The sequence below is a fragment of the Leucoraja erinacea genome, chromosome 24, assembly GCF_028641065.1.
Source record: "Leucoraja erinacea ecotype New England chromosome 24, Leri_hhj_1, whole genome shotgun sequence".
In the NCBI taxonomy this organism is placed as follows: Eukaryota; Metazoa; Chordata; class Chondrichthyes; order Rajiformes; family Rajidae; genus Leucoraja; species Leucoraja erinaceus.
In genome coordinates this window covers 18,133,350-18,149,967 of record NC_073400.1, presented here as the reverse complement: position 1 = coordinate 18,149,967, position 16,618 = coordinate 18,133,350, and the positions used below count along the sequence as shown (strand labels likewise).

General features: G+C 41.6%; 1 protein-coding gene across 1 annotated transcript in view; it reads right to left on the bottom strand.

Moving 5' to 3' along the window:
- The window catches only part of kif21b (kinesin family member 21B), a 113,633-nt gene that overhangs the window by 21,867 nt on the left and 75,148 nt on the right, over positions 1-16,618 (bottom strand). Inside the window, exons 20-28 of the mRNA XM_055654621.1 lie at positions 16,041-16,232; positions 15,110-15,211; positions 14,003-14,165; positions 12,774-12,834; positions 11,920-11,977; positions 11,129-11,310; positions 10,506-10,598; positions 6,667-6,795; positions 1,026-1,064 (exon numbers count right to left, since the gene is read on the bottom strand). Of these exons, the coding sequence (XP_055510596.1) occupies positions 1,026-1,064; positions 6,667-6,795; positions 10,506-10,598; positions 11,129-11,310; positions 11,920-11,977; positions 12,774-12,834; positions 14,003-14,165; positions 15,110-15,211; positions 16,041-16,232 (1,019 nt within the window). The remainder of the gene's footprint in view (positions 1-1,025; positions 1,065-6,666; positions 6,796-10,505; positions 10,599-11,128; positions 11,311-11,919; positions 11,978-12,773; positions 12,835-14,002; positions 14,166-15,109; positions 15,212-16,040; positions 16,233-16,618) is intronic.

Sequence of the window (16,618 nt, the reverse complement as noted above, 5' to 3'; positions counted from 1 at the left end):
TCTCTAGACTATGGGTCCTGTCCCGATTCACCAACCTACTTCAATGTGGACATTGGACTTTTTCTCCTGAATTGATTCGCTACAAGGCTGATAATCTACATTCTATACTCTGGTATTTGCCTCTTCGCTCCACCAGTTGCATGTGTTTGGGTTGATTGTATTTGTGTATATTGGAATCCAATTCAATTGGATAGCATTGTGAATAAACCTTTGTTTGCATATTTAAGTGCAAGTAACACTAATAATCTAAACTGTAATAAGTTATACAGGCAGCTTGCCCTTCACATGTGCATGATTTACATGTTTTTAGTGTAACACGCATGTCTAATTATGACCAGAGTTTAATTTACGCACATCTAATTTTGGAATACTCGCTCAAATTTATGCCTGGCACCGTATAGCAGCGTGGTCATATGCTATTGTTTTCCTCTCTTATCCTGGAGTCTTCATCAGTTGTAGGTATGTAACATTTATTAAGAACTGCAACGCCATCGATTAAATCCTTACCTCCAATCTGAGTTCGAAATTGTCGCCAGTCACCTGATGCATGAACCGAAAGCTTTGTTCATTATATAGTCATTCAACCCTTTTCCCGGAAATCCAACACTTATTCACACAAATCACCCCAAAGAGAATTTACCAACACCAGGTGATTTGGCATAAAATATAACTATTAGTTTGACTATCTGTACATGTAAATGATATGCAGATTTCCACCGAAGGTAAATTAAAGGTGCATGCAAATCAGCCCAATCCAAAGAAAAACAGACTTAGAAATGAAACTGTCCTTACATTAAAGTGCTCCGTTAAAAATAAAAACTAGCCAACAACCAACCAACTAACACAAGGAACTGTGCTTGCTTTTGGTACAAGATGCAATGCTGGGGCGGACATAAAAGAGATACACACACACACATATACACGCGCACAGTAACATGCAAACAGCAAAGCGGTCAGCTGCACCACCCAGTCAGACCAGAAGCAGAGACTTGCACAGTGCAAGAAGTGACAAAAGAAACCGGTACCTGGGAACCTCCGAGAGAGAGGAGTCACTGTCATCAGACCTACAAACAAAACAGCAGCAGGGTTATGGGGACAAAAGGCGAGAGAGATTTAGCATGTCGGACTGTTGAATAGAATAACAAGCAAGAACAAGAGGAGGCAGGCCAAGTTATACAGTACTGAGCGCCTCAAAAATAGAGTGCTTAACAGTTCTCGTCTGTGATCTTTTCCTTCAGATTTATCAATTACATCACCTCCTGGACAGGACTGATGATACCAAAAGATGATTACAACTGGAAAATTAAATTAGAGGTTTAATCATGTTTGCAGTATTCAGGGTGGCACAATGGATCAGCGGTAGAGTAGCTGCTTTCCAGCGCCAGAGACCCGGGTTCAGTCCTGATTATAGGTGCTGTCTGGATGGAGTTTGTATGTTGTATCCCTGTGACTGTGGGTTTTCTCCAGGTGTTTGTAGGTTAAATGGGCTCTGTAAATTGTCCCTAGTGTGTCGGATAAAACCAATTCATGGGTGATCATTGGTCGGTGCGGACTTGGTGGGTCCAAGAGTCTGTTGCCATGGAAAAAGACCCTTCCGCCCATCTTGTTCATGCCAAATAATGAGCACAGTGTCTAGAATAGAGCAAGTGTACGGCGTGATCTCAGCGGGCCGAAGGGCCTGTTTCCACTCTGCACCTCTAAACTAAACTAAAAGATTAATGAAAAATCTTTATTGGTTACAAAAATGTGCAATGAGTTTAATTCAAATCAATCAGTTATTGCTTTACTCTAGAAATAGAATGGATTTCTAAAAGTGACATTAATTTACCAATGACAATGTATTCTTAATTTTAACAAATGATATTTAGAAAGTGTTCATGTGAAATATGTTGGTCAGGAAGGCAGCTCTGATAATGAGACGGCATTGTCATTAATCAGCCTGCAAACACCTTCAAATTATATCTAATTCATCTTTCCTCTGAATTGTAATCAGAATTGTAATCAGAATCGCCGGAAGTTGTGCGGAGATCTGATGGAAGTACATACAATTATGAGAGGCGTAGATAGGGAAGACAGTCAGATCCATTTTCCCAGTTTTGAAAAACTTAATTTTTTCCTGAAAAATGTAATTCTGAATAAGTGTCACTTGTTCATTTTCTCCAGAGATGTTATCTGATCTGCTGAGTTACTCCTGCATTTTGTGTTGATCTTTGGAAAAACAAATACTAGAGGGCATAGCTTTAAGGTGAGAGGGGCAAAGTTTAAAGGAGAATGTTTTATCTTTTCACTGGGGGCCTGAAACACACTGCCAGAGATAGCGGTAGAGGCAGATTCAATAGTGGTGTTTGAGACTTTTGGATAGGCGCATGGATATGCAGGGAATAGAGGAATGTGGATCATGTGCAGGCAGAGGACAGTAGTTTATCTTGCCACTATGTTCAGCTTGGAAATTATGGGCTGTAGGGCCTGTTTCTGTGCTGTACTGTTTTATGTCCTATCGCAGTATCCCTTTGGGGTGGGAGATTGCAACCTTCACGTGGTCCGCCCTGTTTCGACGAATGCAATCAACCCGGTGTGCACAATCAAGTAAGATCAAATAGAACAAGTTGTCCTACAACGTTAGGCTGTGCACGCCATACGCAAGAAGAAGCAGTATCCCTTTGATGCTGTGTTCTTACACAACTTTGGATGGAGGGGTTATGTTCAGACAGACAAGATGTGGTTTTGATATCATGCTCAGCACATACATTATGGACTGAAGGGCCTGTTCTTATGCTGCACTGTTCTATGTTCTAACTACCTGTTCTCCAAATGAGCCGTGCACAACTAGATTAACAAGTTGGGATGTTGTAGATCAAATTAAAATAGTTTTAAAGAAAAACAGATTGATAATGAGCTAAAATCATTAGCATATTTAAATTCTGCTGAGTTGGCTGGCGTGAGAAAGCTTATTGTGTATCTTGTGCCTGTGAGTGGTTCTTGCCCAACCATAAATCCATCTCGTCCTGACAAACCTCAACAAAGTGCCCGTCAGAACAATTCACTCTGCATCTGCTCAATTCAGGAATCGAAGGCAGGTGCTGGCCTGCTGGCAGGTGGGACAAGTGTAGCTGAAGAATGTTGACTGGCGTGGGCAAATTGGGCCGAAGGGCCTGTTTCTACACCGTATCACTCTATGATTCCAGTTTATTTCCTAACTTCATTGAGAATCAGTCAGCACTAATGGAGACACAAGGAACTGCAGATGCTTGTTTACTAAAAAGGACACAAAGTGCAGGAGTAACTCAGCGGGTCAGGCAGCATCTCTGGAGGACATGGACAGGTGACCTTTTGGGCTGGGACCTTTCTTTGGCCTGAGCAGGGATCCTGATCCAAAACATTGTCTATCTGTGGAGTTTGTATGTTCTTCCTGTGACTGCATTAGTCTGCAACTTTATTACTCAGAATGTACCAAAACAAAATCTCTGGATATTTTTACTTAATTGTTTGTTCTACTCTTAATACGTGTTCAGGAGGCAAATAATTTGTACTGTACAGATAACTCTTACATAAAAGAGTCACATTTATGCAAAGAAAAAGGTACCAAATGGATGACATATTGGAATATTTAAATACAATGTTACTTGGCATACCTACTGAAAGCACGGTGACTGAGACAAGTACACACAAAGCCAAGATAGTGGGAACAAAAAAAGAACGAAGAGTGACAAAATTAATGTTATTGGAACAGAACGTAAACAAGGAACACAAATGGTATGCATCTGCTCCATAATTAGATTGCAACATTGTCAGAAAACTTGGTTTTGGAGAGACAAACACAAGGCAGTGCCAGCCTTCCTTCCAGTATACTCCCGGGAAGGATCTACTGAAATAAGACCTGGGTGAAGCACGATGGCGCAGCGGTAGAGTTGATGTCTCACAGCGTCAGAGACCCGGGTTCGATCCTGACTATGGGTGCTCTCTGTATGGAGTTTGTACTTTTTCCTGTGGGTTTTCTCCAGGTACTCCGGTTTCCTTCCACATTCCAAACAGATATGGGTTTGTACGTTGTGTATGAAGGAACAGCAAATGCTGGTTTACACTGAAGATAGACACAAAAAGCTGGAGTAACTTAGCAGGTCAGGCAGCATCTCTGGAGAAAAGGAATAGGTAACGTTTTGGGTCGAGGCCCTTCCTCTGAAGAAGGGTCTCGACCCAAAACATTACACATACCTTTTCTCGAGATACCCCAGCTTTTTATGTCTATCTCAGGTTTGTAGGTTAATTGACTTTGGTAAAATTGACCCTAATGTGTAGGATAGTGCTAGCATACGGGATGATCACTGGTCGGTGTGGCCTGATGGGCCTCTTTTCCACGCTGTATCTAAATTAAACCAAACTAAATTAAAGTACAAGCATTGACAGCTGTGGTCACAAAAAATTTAATCGGGATTTCATTTTTGGTTAAATTATTTTCTAAAGACAATTAAAATAAAACGGGTTTGAATGAGGAAACATGAGCATGATTTTAGGTTCATTTGTTCTTGATCTGATTTAGTTATGGAACATTTCAATAAACAGCTGAAGTTTCAGTTGGCATGGATATAAAACTAAGGTCAGCACACAGGACAAAACCCTTATGTGCGGGTGGTGGGAATATATACTCCTGGTTCACTTTAATTAGAGCCCGCTACCAAAAAATTCCTTATTTAAAATTGGCAATCTATTATCTTGAACAAAATATCCTCTGATATGGAAAGATGTGTTTTTATTTTTACCATATTGAAATTATATAATTTAAGTCCAGGAAGGCTAGGGATATAAATCACGACTGAGAACAGAAAACACTGTAAATGATCAACGGATCTGGGTGCAGAGTGGCACAGCAGGAAGAGTCGCTGCCTTACTGCGCCAGAGACCCGGGTTCGATCCTGACCTCGGGGGCTGTTGGTGTGAAGTTTGTACGTTCTCCCTATGACCATGTGGGTTTTCTCCGGGTGCTCCGGTTTCCTCCCACACTGCAAAGGTCATGTGTGTAGGTTGATTGACTTCTGTAAATTGTCCTTAGTGTGTATTATAGTGCTAGTATACGGGGTAATTGCTGATCAGCCTGGACTCCGTGGGCTGATGGGTCTGTTTCCACGCTGGATCTCTAAAAAAATTCGAAAAGTCTAATGAACCTTCATTAGTATTGATTATAGTAATCCCGAGACTGCAACTGGGCGGCCCGGCTAGAGGGAGAAGCGACGCCCAAGTCGGGGCGGCCCGGCCCGGGGAAGAAGCGACGCCCATGTCGGGGCGGCCCGGCCCGAGGCTGAAGACAGTACGGTACTCACGTGAGGGTGGCTGGGACGGTGTTCTGGCGGTGGTGGCCTGAGTCCGGGGCTAGGCCGTGGGCCAGCGGCTGCGTCTGCAGGACTGGTGGACGGCAGCTTCAACCACCCCGGGCCGCGGTGTTTGAGCCGCGGGACTGATTTATAACATCGCCCGGGGGGTATCAGCCTCAGCGCAGAGGGAGAAGAGGAGGGAAGAGACTGCAGACCTAAGACTTTTGCCTCCATCACAGTGAGGAGATGCTGGGTGGACTCACTGTGGTGGATGTTAATATGTGTTTATTGTTGTTTTTATTGTATTATATGTATGACTGCTGCAATTTCGTTCAGACTTCGGTCTGAATGACAATAAAGGCTATCTAATCTAATATCTAATCTAATATGTTGGAAAAGAAGGTGTTTGATGTCGTTTGTTTAAAGTTAGTAACATGCAGTCGAGTGTTTTAACAACTCACACTAAGGTAACAATAATCATTAGTAGGATTTAAATGGAGCTATGGTCAAAATTTTAAATGTAATAAGATTTTGGATTTTATCCAAAATTTTTTTGAAAACTCCATCTCACCATACGGTTGAAGTAATTAATGCTGCAATTAAATCAAATCAGACAATATTCTAACAACAATAAAACTCCAGGAATAACATTGTTCTCAGCAATAAGTTTTCAGCAATAATTTGTTTTACCTTTACAAACCAAATGTATTGTCTGTTGAGAACAATATGCATTTTAGTATTATTACTGAAACATCGTATAGATATTGATATGATTAAAATGCATTATTTATTTCTCAATGAAAATGCCTGGATTCATAATTCACCCTCATGTTGTGACACTGAAATGTTACAACATTTTTCCTCTACAACTAAATCAATCCATGAATAATAAAACAGACAAGGTCACTTTCGGGATTAGGTTATTAAATTTCAAAATAATTACATTTTCAAATAATTTGGACAGATAAATGGATGGGAATTTGGCGGCACAGTGGTAGAGTTGTGCCTGACAACTCCAGAGATCTAGGTTCAATCCTGACTACGGGTGCTGTGTGTATGGAGTTTGTATGTTCTCCCTGTGACCACGTGGGTTTTCTCCGGGTGCTCTGGTTTCCTCCTTCACTCCAATGATATACAGGTTTGTAGGTTCATTGGGTTCAGTATAAATTGTAAATTGTCCCTAGTGTGCAGAATAGTGTTAGTGCACGAGGGCTGAACGTGAGCAGGTGGGACTAGCGTAGAGGGGGCATCTCGGTCAGTTTGGAAAAGTTGGGCCGAAGGGCCTGTTTCCCTGCTTGATGACTATTACTTTAATTCAACAAATTGCGACCAGCATAAACTCATTGTGCAATGCACTTACTTGTCGTGTGCAGGGAATGTTTGAAGCTGGGTATTGCTGAGTCGTGAGAACACGTTCCTGTCGTTACGAGCTCGGGTGGGTGGGGAGGACGGAGGCGTTAGATTCATTTCAGAAACTCTCCATTCAGATCTGCAGAAACAACAGAGTATAACCCAAATTACTTAACATACAGTCTAATTTAGTTTAGAGATACAGTGTGGAAACGGGCCCTTTGGCCCACCGAGTCTACACCCACCAGTGATCCTTGCACATTAACACTATCCTACACACACTAGGGACAATTTACAAATGTTACCAAGCCAATTAACCTACAAATCTCTACGCCTTTGGAGTGTGGGAGGAAACCGGAGCTCCCAGGGAAAACCCAAGCAGGTCACAGAGAGAACGTACAAACTCCGTACAGATAGTACCGTGGACTCTGGCACCGTAAGGCAGCTCTACCGCTGCGCCACCGTGCTGCCCATATGCATGTGGACTTTTCCAATCGGGAATTGTGCTTAGGTACGGCAATACTTTACTGAACTGTATGTGAGAAAAGAATTTCACTGTGTGTTTGCACATGTGAGAATAAAGCACCGTTGAACCATTGAATTATGTGTTATGCATTCCCATGACAACAGACAGACCAGTGTAAAGGCATAACACCCAACGGCTCAGATAATTACTGAACATGAACTCCTACACCAGACTATTATTCAGACCGATCCCTGGCACGTGTTTTTACGATGCATTTACACAGCAGATGGTACTTAGTCTGTGAACATCACAACTGGAGTGAAGACACGGGCTTGAAGCTGCTGAACATCATCACCTGGCATCAAGGTACAATGAAAATCCCCAATGTCTCATTTTTTTGTAGCAAATTATTGCTTTGGTGATTAAGAGATACAGCGCGGAACCAGGTCCTTTTGCCCACCGAGTCTGTGCCGACCAGGGATCACCCGTGCACTAACATTATCCTACATTCTAGGGACAATTTAGTTTAGAGGGCCAATTAACCTACAAATCGGTATGTCTTTGGAGTGTGGGAGGAAACGGGAACACCCGGAGAAAACCACTTTATCACAGGTAGAACGTACAAACTCTGGACAGCACCCATAGACAGGATTGAACCCGGGTCTCTAGCGCGATGAGGCAGCAACTCTACTGCTGCGCCATCGTGCCTTCACTGTGCTTGTCAAACAACTTACAAAAGATTTCCAATGGCGTGAATGACCAATTCATGACCATGAATTCTGTGGGTTTATTACTGCAGTTATGATGGGTCAATGGGCAAATTGAATCTTCATTGTGACTGCACTATAATGCAATCATTAATTTTTAACACATTTACGTTTAATAATCGCACGAGATAACAAAAAAAAAAAATCACTCGATCTGTCAACCAATCTCAAACAGTGGACAGCAAAGCACCAAGAGATGCATATCGAATAAGAATGATGGTTACTAATGTAATATACACATTATGACAATAGACATAATTTAAATGTTTAAAAAAGTTTACAACTATTCATACGCTTTAAGCTGTTTTCCTCCATAAAACTAACATGCCAATTGACTTTTGCAAATGACTACAATTAATATGAGGGGCACCACAGTAGCGCAGCAGGTGGAGCTGCTGCCTCACAGCATCAGAGACCCGGGTTTGATCCTGACCGTGGGCGTCGTCTCTGTGGAGTTTGCATGTTCTCCCTTTGATCTTAAACAAGTTTTCTCCAGGTACTCTGGTTTCCTCCCACATTCCAAAGACTTGCAGATTTGTAGGTTAATTGTAAAGGTGAATCCTGGTGTGTAGGGAGTGGATGAGAAAGTGGGATAGAAACATAGAAAAAAAGGGGAGTAGACCATTCGGCCCCAAGCCAGCACCGCCATTCAATATGATCATGGTCGATCATCTAAAATCAGAACCCCGTTCCTGCTTTTTCCCCATATCCCTTGATTCCTTTAGCCCTAAGAGCTAAATCTAACTCTTTCTTGAAAATATCAAGACCTCAATTTTACAATGATTTAATTATTTGCTGACTATAATAAATAAGCTGAATTTCCAATGTACAAATATATGGTTACTGTAGATAGCTACCAGACACAAGATCAAATAGAATTAGTGTGAACGGGTGATCGATGATTGGTGCGGACTCGGTGGACCAAAGGAAATGTTCCCATGTTGTATCATTCATCAATTTATTAATCAAAATAGTCATTGTTTAGTACGATTTTGGCTTCTTCTCTGCATTGCTGACACCATTTTTTTAGTTCACCCTGCAAGCTACGTGATTCCAATGCAGCATGTGAAATGGTGAGTCAATGTCATGAAGATTTACTGAAGTAAAACGAAGGTTAGTATTTTTATTAGTGACATAAGATCTCAGGGTCTACTAAAAATGATTAAAGTGTTTTTGACACAATAATATATTGTGAGACAGGGTAATTGGTGTGAAACGGGCTGTAGTTAATTCAACCCCTGGGAGTCATAATATGATCCGATTCTCCAACCATCTGACTTCCAAAGTTTTGAGAGGCTGTCTAAAACCAGAAATAAAGCTCAAATCATTTCACAACATTAGTCTAAACTTGGGAATGTATAGTTTCCCAATTTTTTCCAATCCTCCAAAGGGATTTGTTCTGTACCTTTTCATGCCTCTCGATTCCCTCTCCTGACTCTCAGTCTGAAGATGGGTCTCAACCCGAAACGTCAGCTATTTCTTTTCTCCAGGGATGCCGCCTGACCCCACTGAGTTACTCCAGCATTTTGTGCCTATCTTCGGTGTAAACCAGCATCTGCAGTTCCCTCCTACACAATGTTTAGTTTACTTTTAAACTGAACTAAGTTTAGAGTACGGTTGTGAAATTATTTGATCTTTATTGCTGGTTTTAGTGTAACTGCTAATGTGAAAACTCAAAACATAACTGTTTAATTCTGTGCGGCAACTATTTTAAATCATAAAGTAATTTAACATAAAGTAAACAACCCAGCACAGAAACTGGGCAATTGGCCCACACTAACTGTGTTTAACATAATGCCAATTTAAAGTAATTTCATCTGCATATAAATGTAAACAACACTTTTCCTTGCACATAGGAATCTGTTGGCCCATTTTCCCAATAAATATATTCTTAAAAACATGTAAATGATGTCGTTATGTTACGTCGGTAGAGTATTTTACCTCAGTCACCATCATTTTTATTTGAGTTTCATCCTATGGTGCATTGCATACCTATTGACTTCTGCAGATTACTACAATTGATATACAGTAGTAATTGTTTTCTACAAATTTGTCAATATTCACTGCAATGTTTTAAGTTTTAGTTTTAGAGGCTCATTGAGTCTGCACCGACTAGCAATCACCCGTTCACACTGGTTCTATCCTATACACTAGGGACAATTTACAGAGGCCAATTAGCCAACAAACCTGCACGTCTTTGGTGTGCGAGAGGAAACCAGAACACCTGGAGAAAACCCACGCGGTTTCAGGGAGAATGTGCAAACTCCGTACACAAAACTCCCCTAGTCAGGATTGAACTTGGGTCTCTGGCGCTGTTAAATTACTTAATGATTTTAAATAAGGCTGCAACTTTACTGCTACACCACTGTGCTGCCCTACTATGTAGCAGTAGATGTTAGTTACACAATGTGACACAAATATGCAATTTTATTTTAAGCTCATCTTGCACGTTACATGGCAACCTTAGCATCAGTAATTGAAGTGCTTCTCCTCTACCTAAACTGGCATAAGAAGTGCGATCTTTTATTGCACATTTTTAGTGAAACCAATGGTCCCTTTACCTCAAATAAAACCACTCTTATCATTAATTTATATTTTGGTTTCCTAAATATTAACCTGGATTTGTCAGTTAAGATCTGTACTTTATCATAGGATTTTCTCCTTGAGAGTGGTGACGTATCCTGCAGTTTCTTAGTAGACTGCCTGGGGCTGTGGAAGGAAGCAAGATGATTAGAAGGTGATCAATGGACATTTGATATACAACTTTATAGATGGAAGTTCATAACAAGTGAAATGCCATGAAATAGGAAATAGGATTGATAATAATTGAAACAGGTATATGTCTATTTCAGAGAGTCATAGAGTGGTACAGTGTGGAAGCAGGCCCTTTGGCCCAACTTACCCATGCCGCCCAACATGCCCCGTCTACACTAGTGGCATAAGGAACTGCAGATGCAGATTCAGCAAAAAAAGATACAAGGTGCTGGAGTAACTAAGAGGGTCGGGCAGCATTTCTGGAGAACATGGATTGGTGACGTTTTGGGTCGAGACCCTTCTTCAGACTGATTGTAGGAGAGTGAAGAAAAGAAAGCTGGAAAAGGGAAGAGGCAGGATAAAGTGTGTTCAGAGATGCTGCCTGACCTGCTGAGTTGCTCCAGCACTTTATGTTCTTTTCTGCATTAACCAGTATCTGCAGTTCCTTATTTCCACTGCAAGGTAAGATTAGTTAGTTGACTCACAAAGTGTTTCCGGACCTGGGTTGAAAAACGATGGACTCTTTATCCTTTGGGCTCCGTGTGAGGATGTCAACAGTCTTGATGCCATTTTCTTTCCCGTCAGCTGCTCTAAATAGCCCTGGGGTAGACACGTCCAGAGCTGAGCCATAACCTTCCCGATAATGTAGCTCCGTTCTTTGCTCAGTCTGCAGGTCAAAGATAAAAATAGTTAAAACACAATAGGGTGGCACAGTGGCATAGTGGTAGAGTTGCTGCCTTATAGCGGCATAGACCAGGGTTCGATCCTGATTACGGGCGCTGTCTGTACAGTTAGTACGTTCTCGTGACCGCGTGGCTTTTCTCCGGGTGCTCAACAAAAAAAGCCTGTCACTGTACCTCAGTACATGTGACATTAAACTAAACTAAACTGTTTATATGAACCTCTTTCCAAACACAATGCAATCCATGATGCAATGTGTGAAGTGCTGCAAGTTCAGCTTTATTATCATGCTTTCAGTATCTATTTTATCTTTCATATACCGCTATAGATATAAATGATATGAGCTAACATCCATTACTTGGTTGTAATAGACAAGCAGCAATAATTTCCCTCCATGGTCTGTTATAATGAGGATTATCTGTAAATCATCTCTATATTTACAATGAGAGAATGACCTCTATTAACATTAATTCCATCATAACCTCTGTTCTTGCCAAAAGAGTAACAGAGTGTTATATAAAATGTCATCGTGATTCCCTCTCAGAAAACTCAGTGCACAGGCGTAGCCATTTCTAGAATAAAATAATAGTTTTACCTGTATCCTGAAATCTCCTTGACTCAGTGAATGCTTCGGGTGAGAACTTGAAATTGAACTGGAAAGAGAAAACATAAATGTTCTTGGAATAAATTTCTCAATGTGTAGACTTAACTTAATTCACAAAGAAAGGCTAATTTTATACAATTAATCTAATTTTACTTTTTTTTTAATTGTTTACTTGAAGGCAATCTTTTAAATCTTGCCCTGCACATCTCCTAAAGCATGCTATGATCAAAGACAAAGGGAGGCAGTGGTACAGCAGGTGGAGCTGTTGCCTCACAGCACCAGAGACAAGGGTTTGATTCTGACCTCGGGTGCTGTTTTTGTGGAGTTTGCATGTTCTCTCTATGACCACGTGGGTCTCCTCTGGGTGCTCCAGTTTCCTCCCACATCCCAAAGACGTGCGGGTTTCTATTTAATTGGCCTCTGTAAATTGTTGCTAGTTTTTAAGGAGTGGATTGGAAAGTGTGATAACATAGAATTAATACGATCGATGGTTGGCGTGGACTCGGTGAGCCGAAGGGCCTGTTTCCATGTTGTATTTCAAAACTAAACTCCATTTACACTTCACACTGCCAGAATAGGGTGAAGTCTGAAGAAGGGTCTCAACCCGAAACACCACCTATTCTTTTTTCTCCAGAGATGCTGCTGGACTCGCTGAGTTACTCCAGCATTTTGTGTCCTTTCTTAATCAATTCATTTGGGAGAGCTAAATATATATTTTTTACTGAACAATTCTTTTGGGTCTGGTGATAAAATATTATTGCATTACCCCTATGATCACGTTGATTATCTATATCTGCACCAATACAGAAGTCAGTGCACGTCCAACGTATTTACCACCTACTCACCTACTGTCCAGCCCGATGCTACACTCAGAGGTTTCCTCATCGCTGCTTATTTCTCCATTTTCTGAAAATCATAAGTGTTTAAAAGACATCGGATTATTCAACTAGTCAAAGCTCAGTGTTAATGCAACATGAGCAATGTGCACTGGGTGGCACAGTGGGGCAGCGTTAGAGCTGCTGCCTTGCAGCGCTTGAGACTCGGCTTCGATCCTGACCTCGGGTGCTGTCTGTGCAGAGTTTGCACGCTCTCATTGTGACTGCGTGAGTTTTCTCCGGTTTCTTCCCACATTCCAAAGACGTGCAGGTTTGTGTAGGTTAATTGGCTTCTGTAAATTGTAAATTGTCCCTAGTGTGTAGTGTACGGGGTGATGTTGGTCGGCGCGGACTGGATGGGCCAAAGATCCACGCTGTATCTCTAATTGGTTGATGTTACACAAACATACACAACAGTTTGTACGCAATTCGATATTCTTTATAAACTGAACATTTAATTATTGGCATAATATGAATACATTCATCATTGCAATTAAAGTATTTTTCAATTAATTGTGGTCGAAAGATGATTTAGCCTTAAATCTTTGTTGTATTGATAACACCTTAAACTCAAGCGCATACGTCCAAATTTAGGGACAGTTTCATCCTATCTGTTATCAGGCAACTTATCACCAACTAGAGAGCAGAACTGAGCTACCACCTACCTCACCGGAGCCCCTCGGACTATCTTTAATTGTACTTTATCTTGCACTCAACGTTATTCCCTTTATCTTGTATCTATACACTGTGAATGACTTGATTGTAATCATGTATTTTCACTGACTGGATAACTTGCAACAAAAAGCTTTTCAATGTACCTCGATACACATGACAATAATACCAAACCCTGCATGTTAAGAATTATATGTTCAATTATACTGGAATTCTGTGGGAACATCTAATACATTGATCATTTCTATGAAGCTCATTGCAGAAAACTACTGTCCTCCCTATTCTGCCCATTTGACGGCTTACATTAAAAAAAACTTTAATTTAATGAGTACCTTTCTGTTGCCTTTGAAACTTTGTAATGCGAACAGTTGCGGCAAAAAGTTAAATAAAGTTTACGTGGAAGAATGGAATAACAGATGAAGAACTACACATCTTACGATCTTTAGAGTTTTAAGAAATATTTTATGATTGGATATATTCACATTATGCGATCCCGAGAAGGGGAAGATGATCAGTGAGCAGGCTACCTTGTGAGACACTTTGAAGCAACGTCTGCAGTTCAGGAATAGATTCAGCCTTCTCCCGCAGCATGCTAATCAGCTGATTTGGAATCAAATCTGTCACATCCACTTGCTTCAATCGACCTTCCAGCAGCTTAATCTGAGCCTCTTTCTGGGCCACCTGCATACCCTGGAGATGAAAATCATTAAATTACTCAAATTCCCAGTCAGATGGTCTGCACATCACACACAAAATGTTAACCGTTTGTGTGCCAGCGAGGTGCTTCATTTTAGCTAGAGGGTGATGAATCTGTGGGATTCATTGCCACAGACATCAATGTAAGCCATTGGGTGTTTTTAACATTGTAAGGGTGTCAATCATTATGGGGGGAAGGCAGGAGAATGGGGTTGAGAGGGAAAGATGGATCAGCCATGTTTGAATGGCGAATAAGACTCGATGGGCTGAACAGCCTAATGCTCTTATGCGTTATGAACTTATTCTCACAAGTTGATAGACCAGATAGACCGGAGAGGGAGCATGAGGGGGGCACCCGGGTTCAGGCTGCACAGGGTCCAAGAACAGGTGGTCGCGGGGGCAGGGGGTGGTTTTTTTCAAAGGTCTTGCAAGCGGCACGGCCGGGCGACGTGACTCGCGATGCGTGAACACAACGTGCAGCCATTGTGACGTCATCACGTCATCAGCCAAAGCTGTTTCATTTTCTACGTTATTTGAAATTTTTGACCATTTTGATTAATAACAATAAATAAAGCTTGAAACTTTCAGATAAGCCGATTTTTGTCTTCACCGGATAAATCTCTCCAGGAATATGTAAAAATGTTATCGTCAGGGCGTCGCTTTTTCGAGCAGTATGATTATATACACACATACATCCAAGATCAGAGTTTTATAAGTATATAGATACACACACACACAAATATATATACACCCACACATATATACACACACACACACACACACACACAGTCATATATGTGTACACTGAACTTTTTTGTTGTTTATTAGGAGTACTCCATTTACATAATTGTTGTGCTGCTGCACGGAAGAATTTCATTGTTCTGTTTCGGGACATATAACAATAAAACACTCTTGACTTGAAGGAGAGATCCCCTCACCTTGTCGATTGACATTTTCAGAAAGTGATCCAGCAGATGGCGTGCTTCAGCTAGGGAACACGAACTTATCACAACAGACGTGTCGGTTGAATTAATCTCATCCTGTTAAAACGGAGCAAGAGAAGGGAATTAAAATCAGAATACCAATGGTCCACGTACATCAGAACACCAAAACTCTCCAGGCATGACGGGACTAAGAGGCCCAGGAGAGGTTGGACAAACTTGGATTGTTTTCAATGGAGCATCGGAGGCTGAGGGGAGACCTGATAGAAGTTTATAGCATTACGAGAGGCATGGATAGGGTAGAGTCCAAACCTTTTTCCCCAGGGTGGAAATGTCAAGATTAGAGGGCGTAGCCTTAAGGTGAGAGGGATAATGGTTAAAGGAGATGTGAGGGGCAAGTTTTCTTTTTACACAGAGGGTGGTGGGTACCTGGAACGCACAGCCCAGTGTGGTGGTGGAACCAGATATGATAATGGCGTTTATAAGATTTCTGGATGGGCGCACGGATATGCAGGGGATGGAAGGATGCAGGTTATGTGCACGCTGATACGTGATGCAAAATGCACCGCTAGAGACCCGGGTTCGATCCCGACTATGGGTGCTGTCTGTCTGGAGTTTGTACGTTCTCCCCGTGATCTGCTTGGTTTTTCTCCTAGATCTTCGGTTTCCTCCCACACTCCAAAGACGTACAGGTTTGTAGGTTAATTGGCTTGATAAAAATGTAAAATTGTCCAAGTTGGCGATATGCAGAGTACTGCCTTGCCGACTACAAAAAATTCAGAAGGCTTGGGTTAATTGGCTTGGGTAAATTGTCCCTAGCGTGTAGGATAGAACTAGTGTATTGGCTGACCATTGGTAGGTGCGGATTCGGTAGGATGAAGGGCCTGTTTCCACGCTGTATCTCTAAAGGAAACTAAAGTCTAAACACCTTGGTTTCTTCGATCTGCATTATGGTGGCCTGGCATTCAGAAATGTTATCATTGATGTAGTCAATGTTGGCATTCAAGGTCTCAAGCTCCTCGTTTATTTCCTGGATAGACCTATCGTCCGGATTTTCATTGCGAATCCGTTCCCTTTTCCCGTGTAGAATTTCCTGGAGGCCAATTAGTTCCTCCCGTTTCTGGAAGTAAATGGCAGACATTATTGGTTTCAAAAAGGTAGAATATACAGTAGGGTCGGCTCCTGAGCGCAATTGTTCTATGTTTCATTAAAGAAGCGTGGGAAACCTCTTCTCACTATGTAAGAAATTAACTTCCCCACCTTTCTAATTAAGCAATCCTTTATCATTATCTCAGGTAAAATATCTTCAGAACTGCTAACAGGACACATTTTAAGATAGACAAAAGTGCTGGAGAAACTCAGCGGGTGCAGCAGCATCTATGGAGCGAAGGAAATAGGCAACGTTTCGGGCCAAAATCCTTCCTTGTCCTTTGACACAACTTGCCCACACCGACCACGTGTTCCATCTACAGTAGTCCCACTTGCCTGCGTTTGACTCCTATCCCC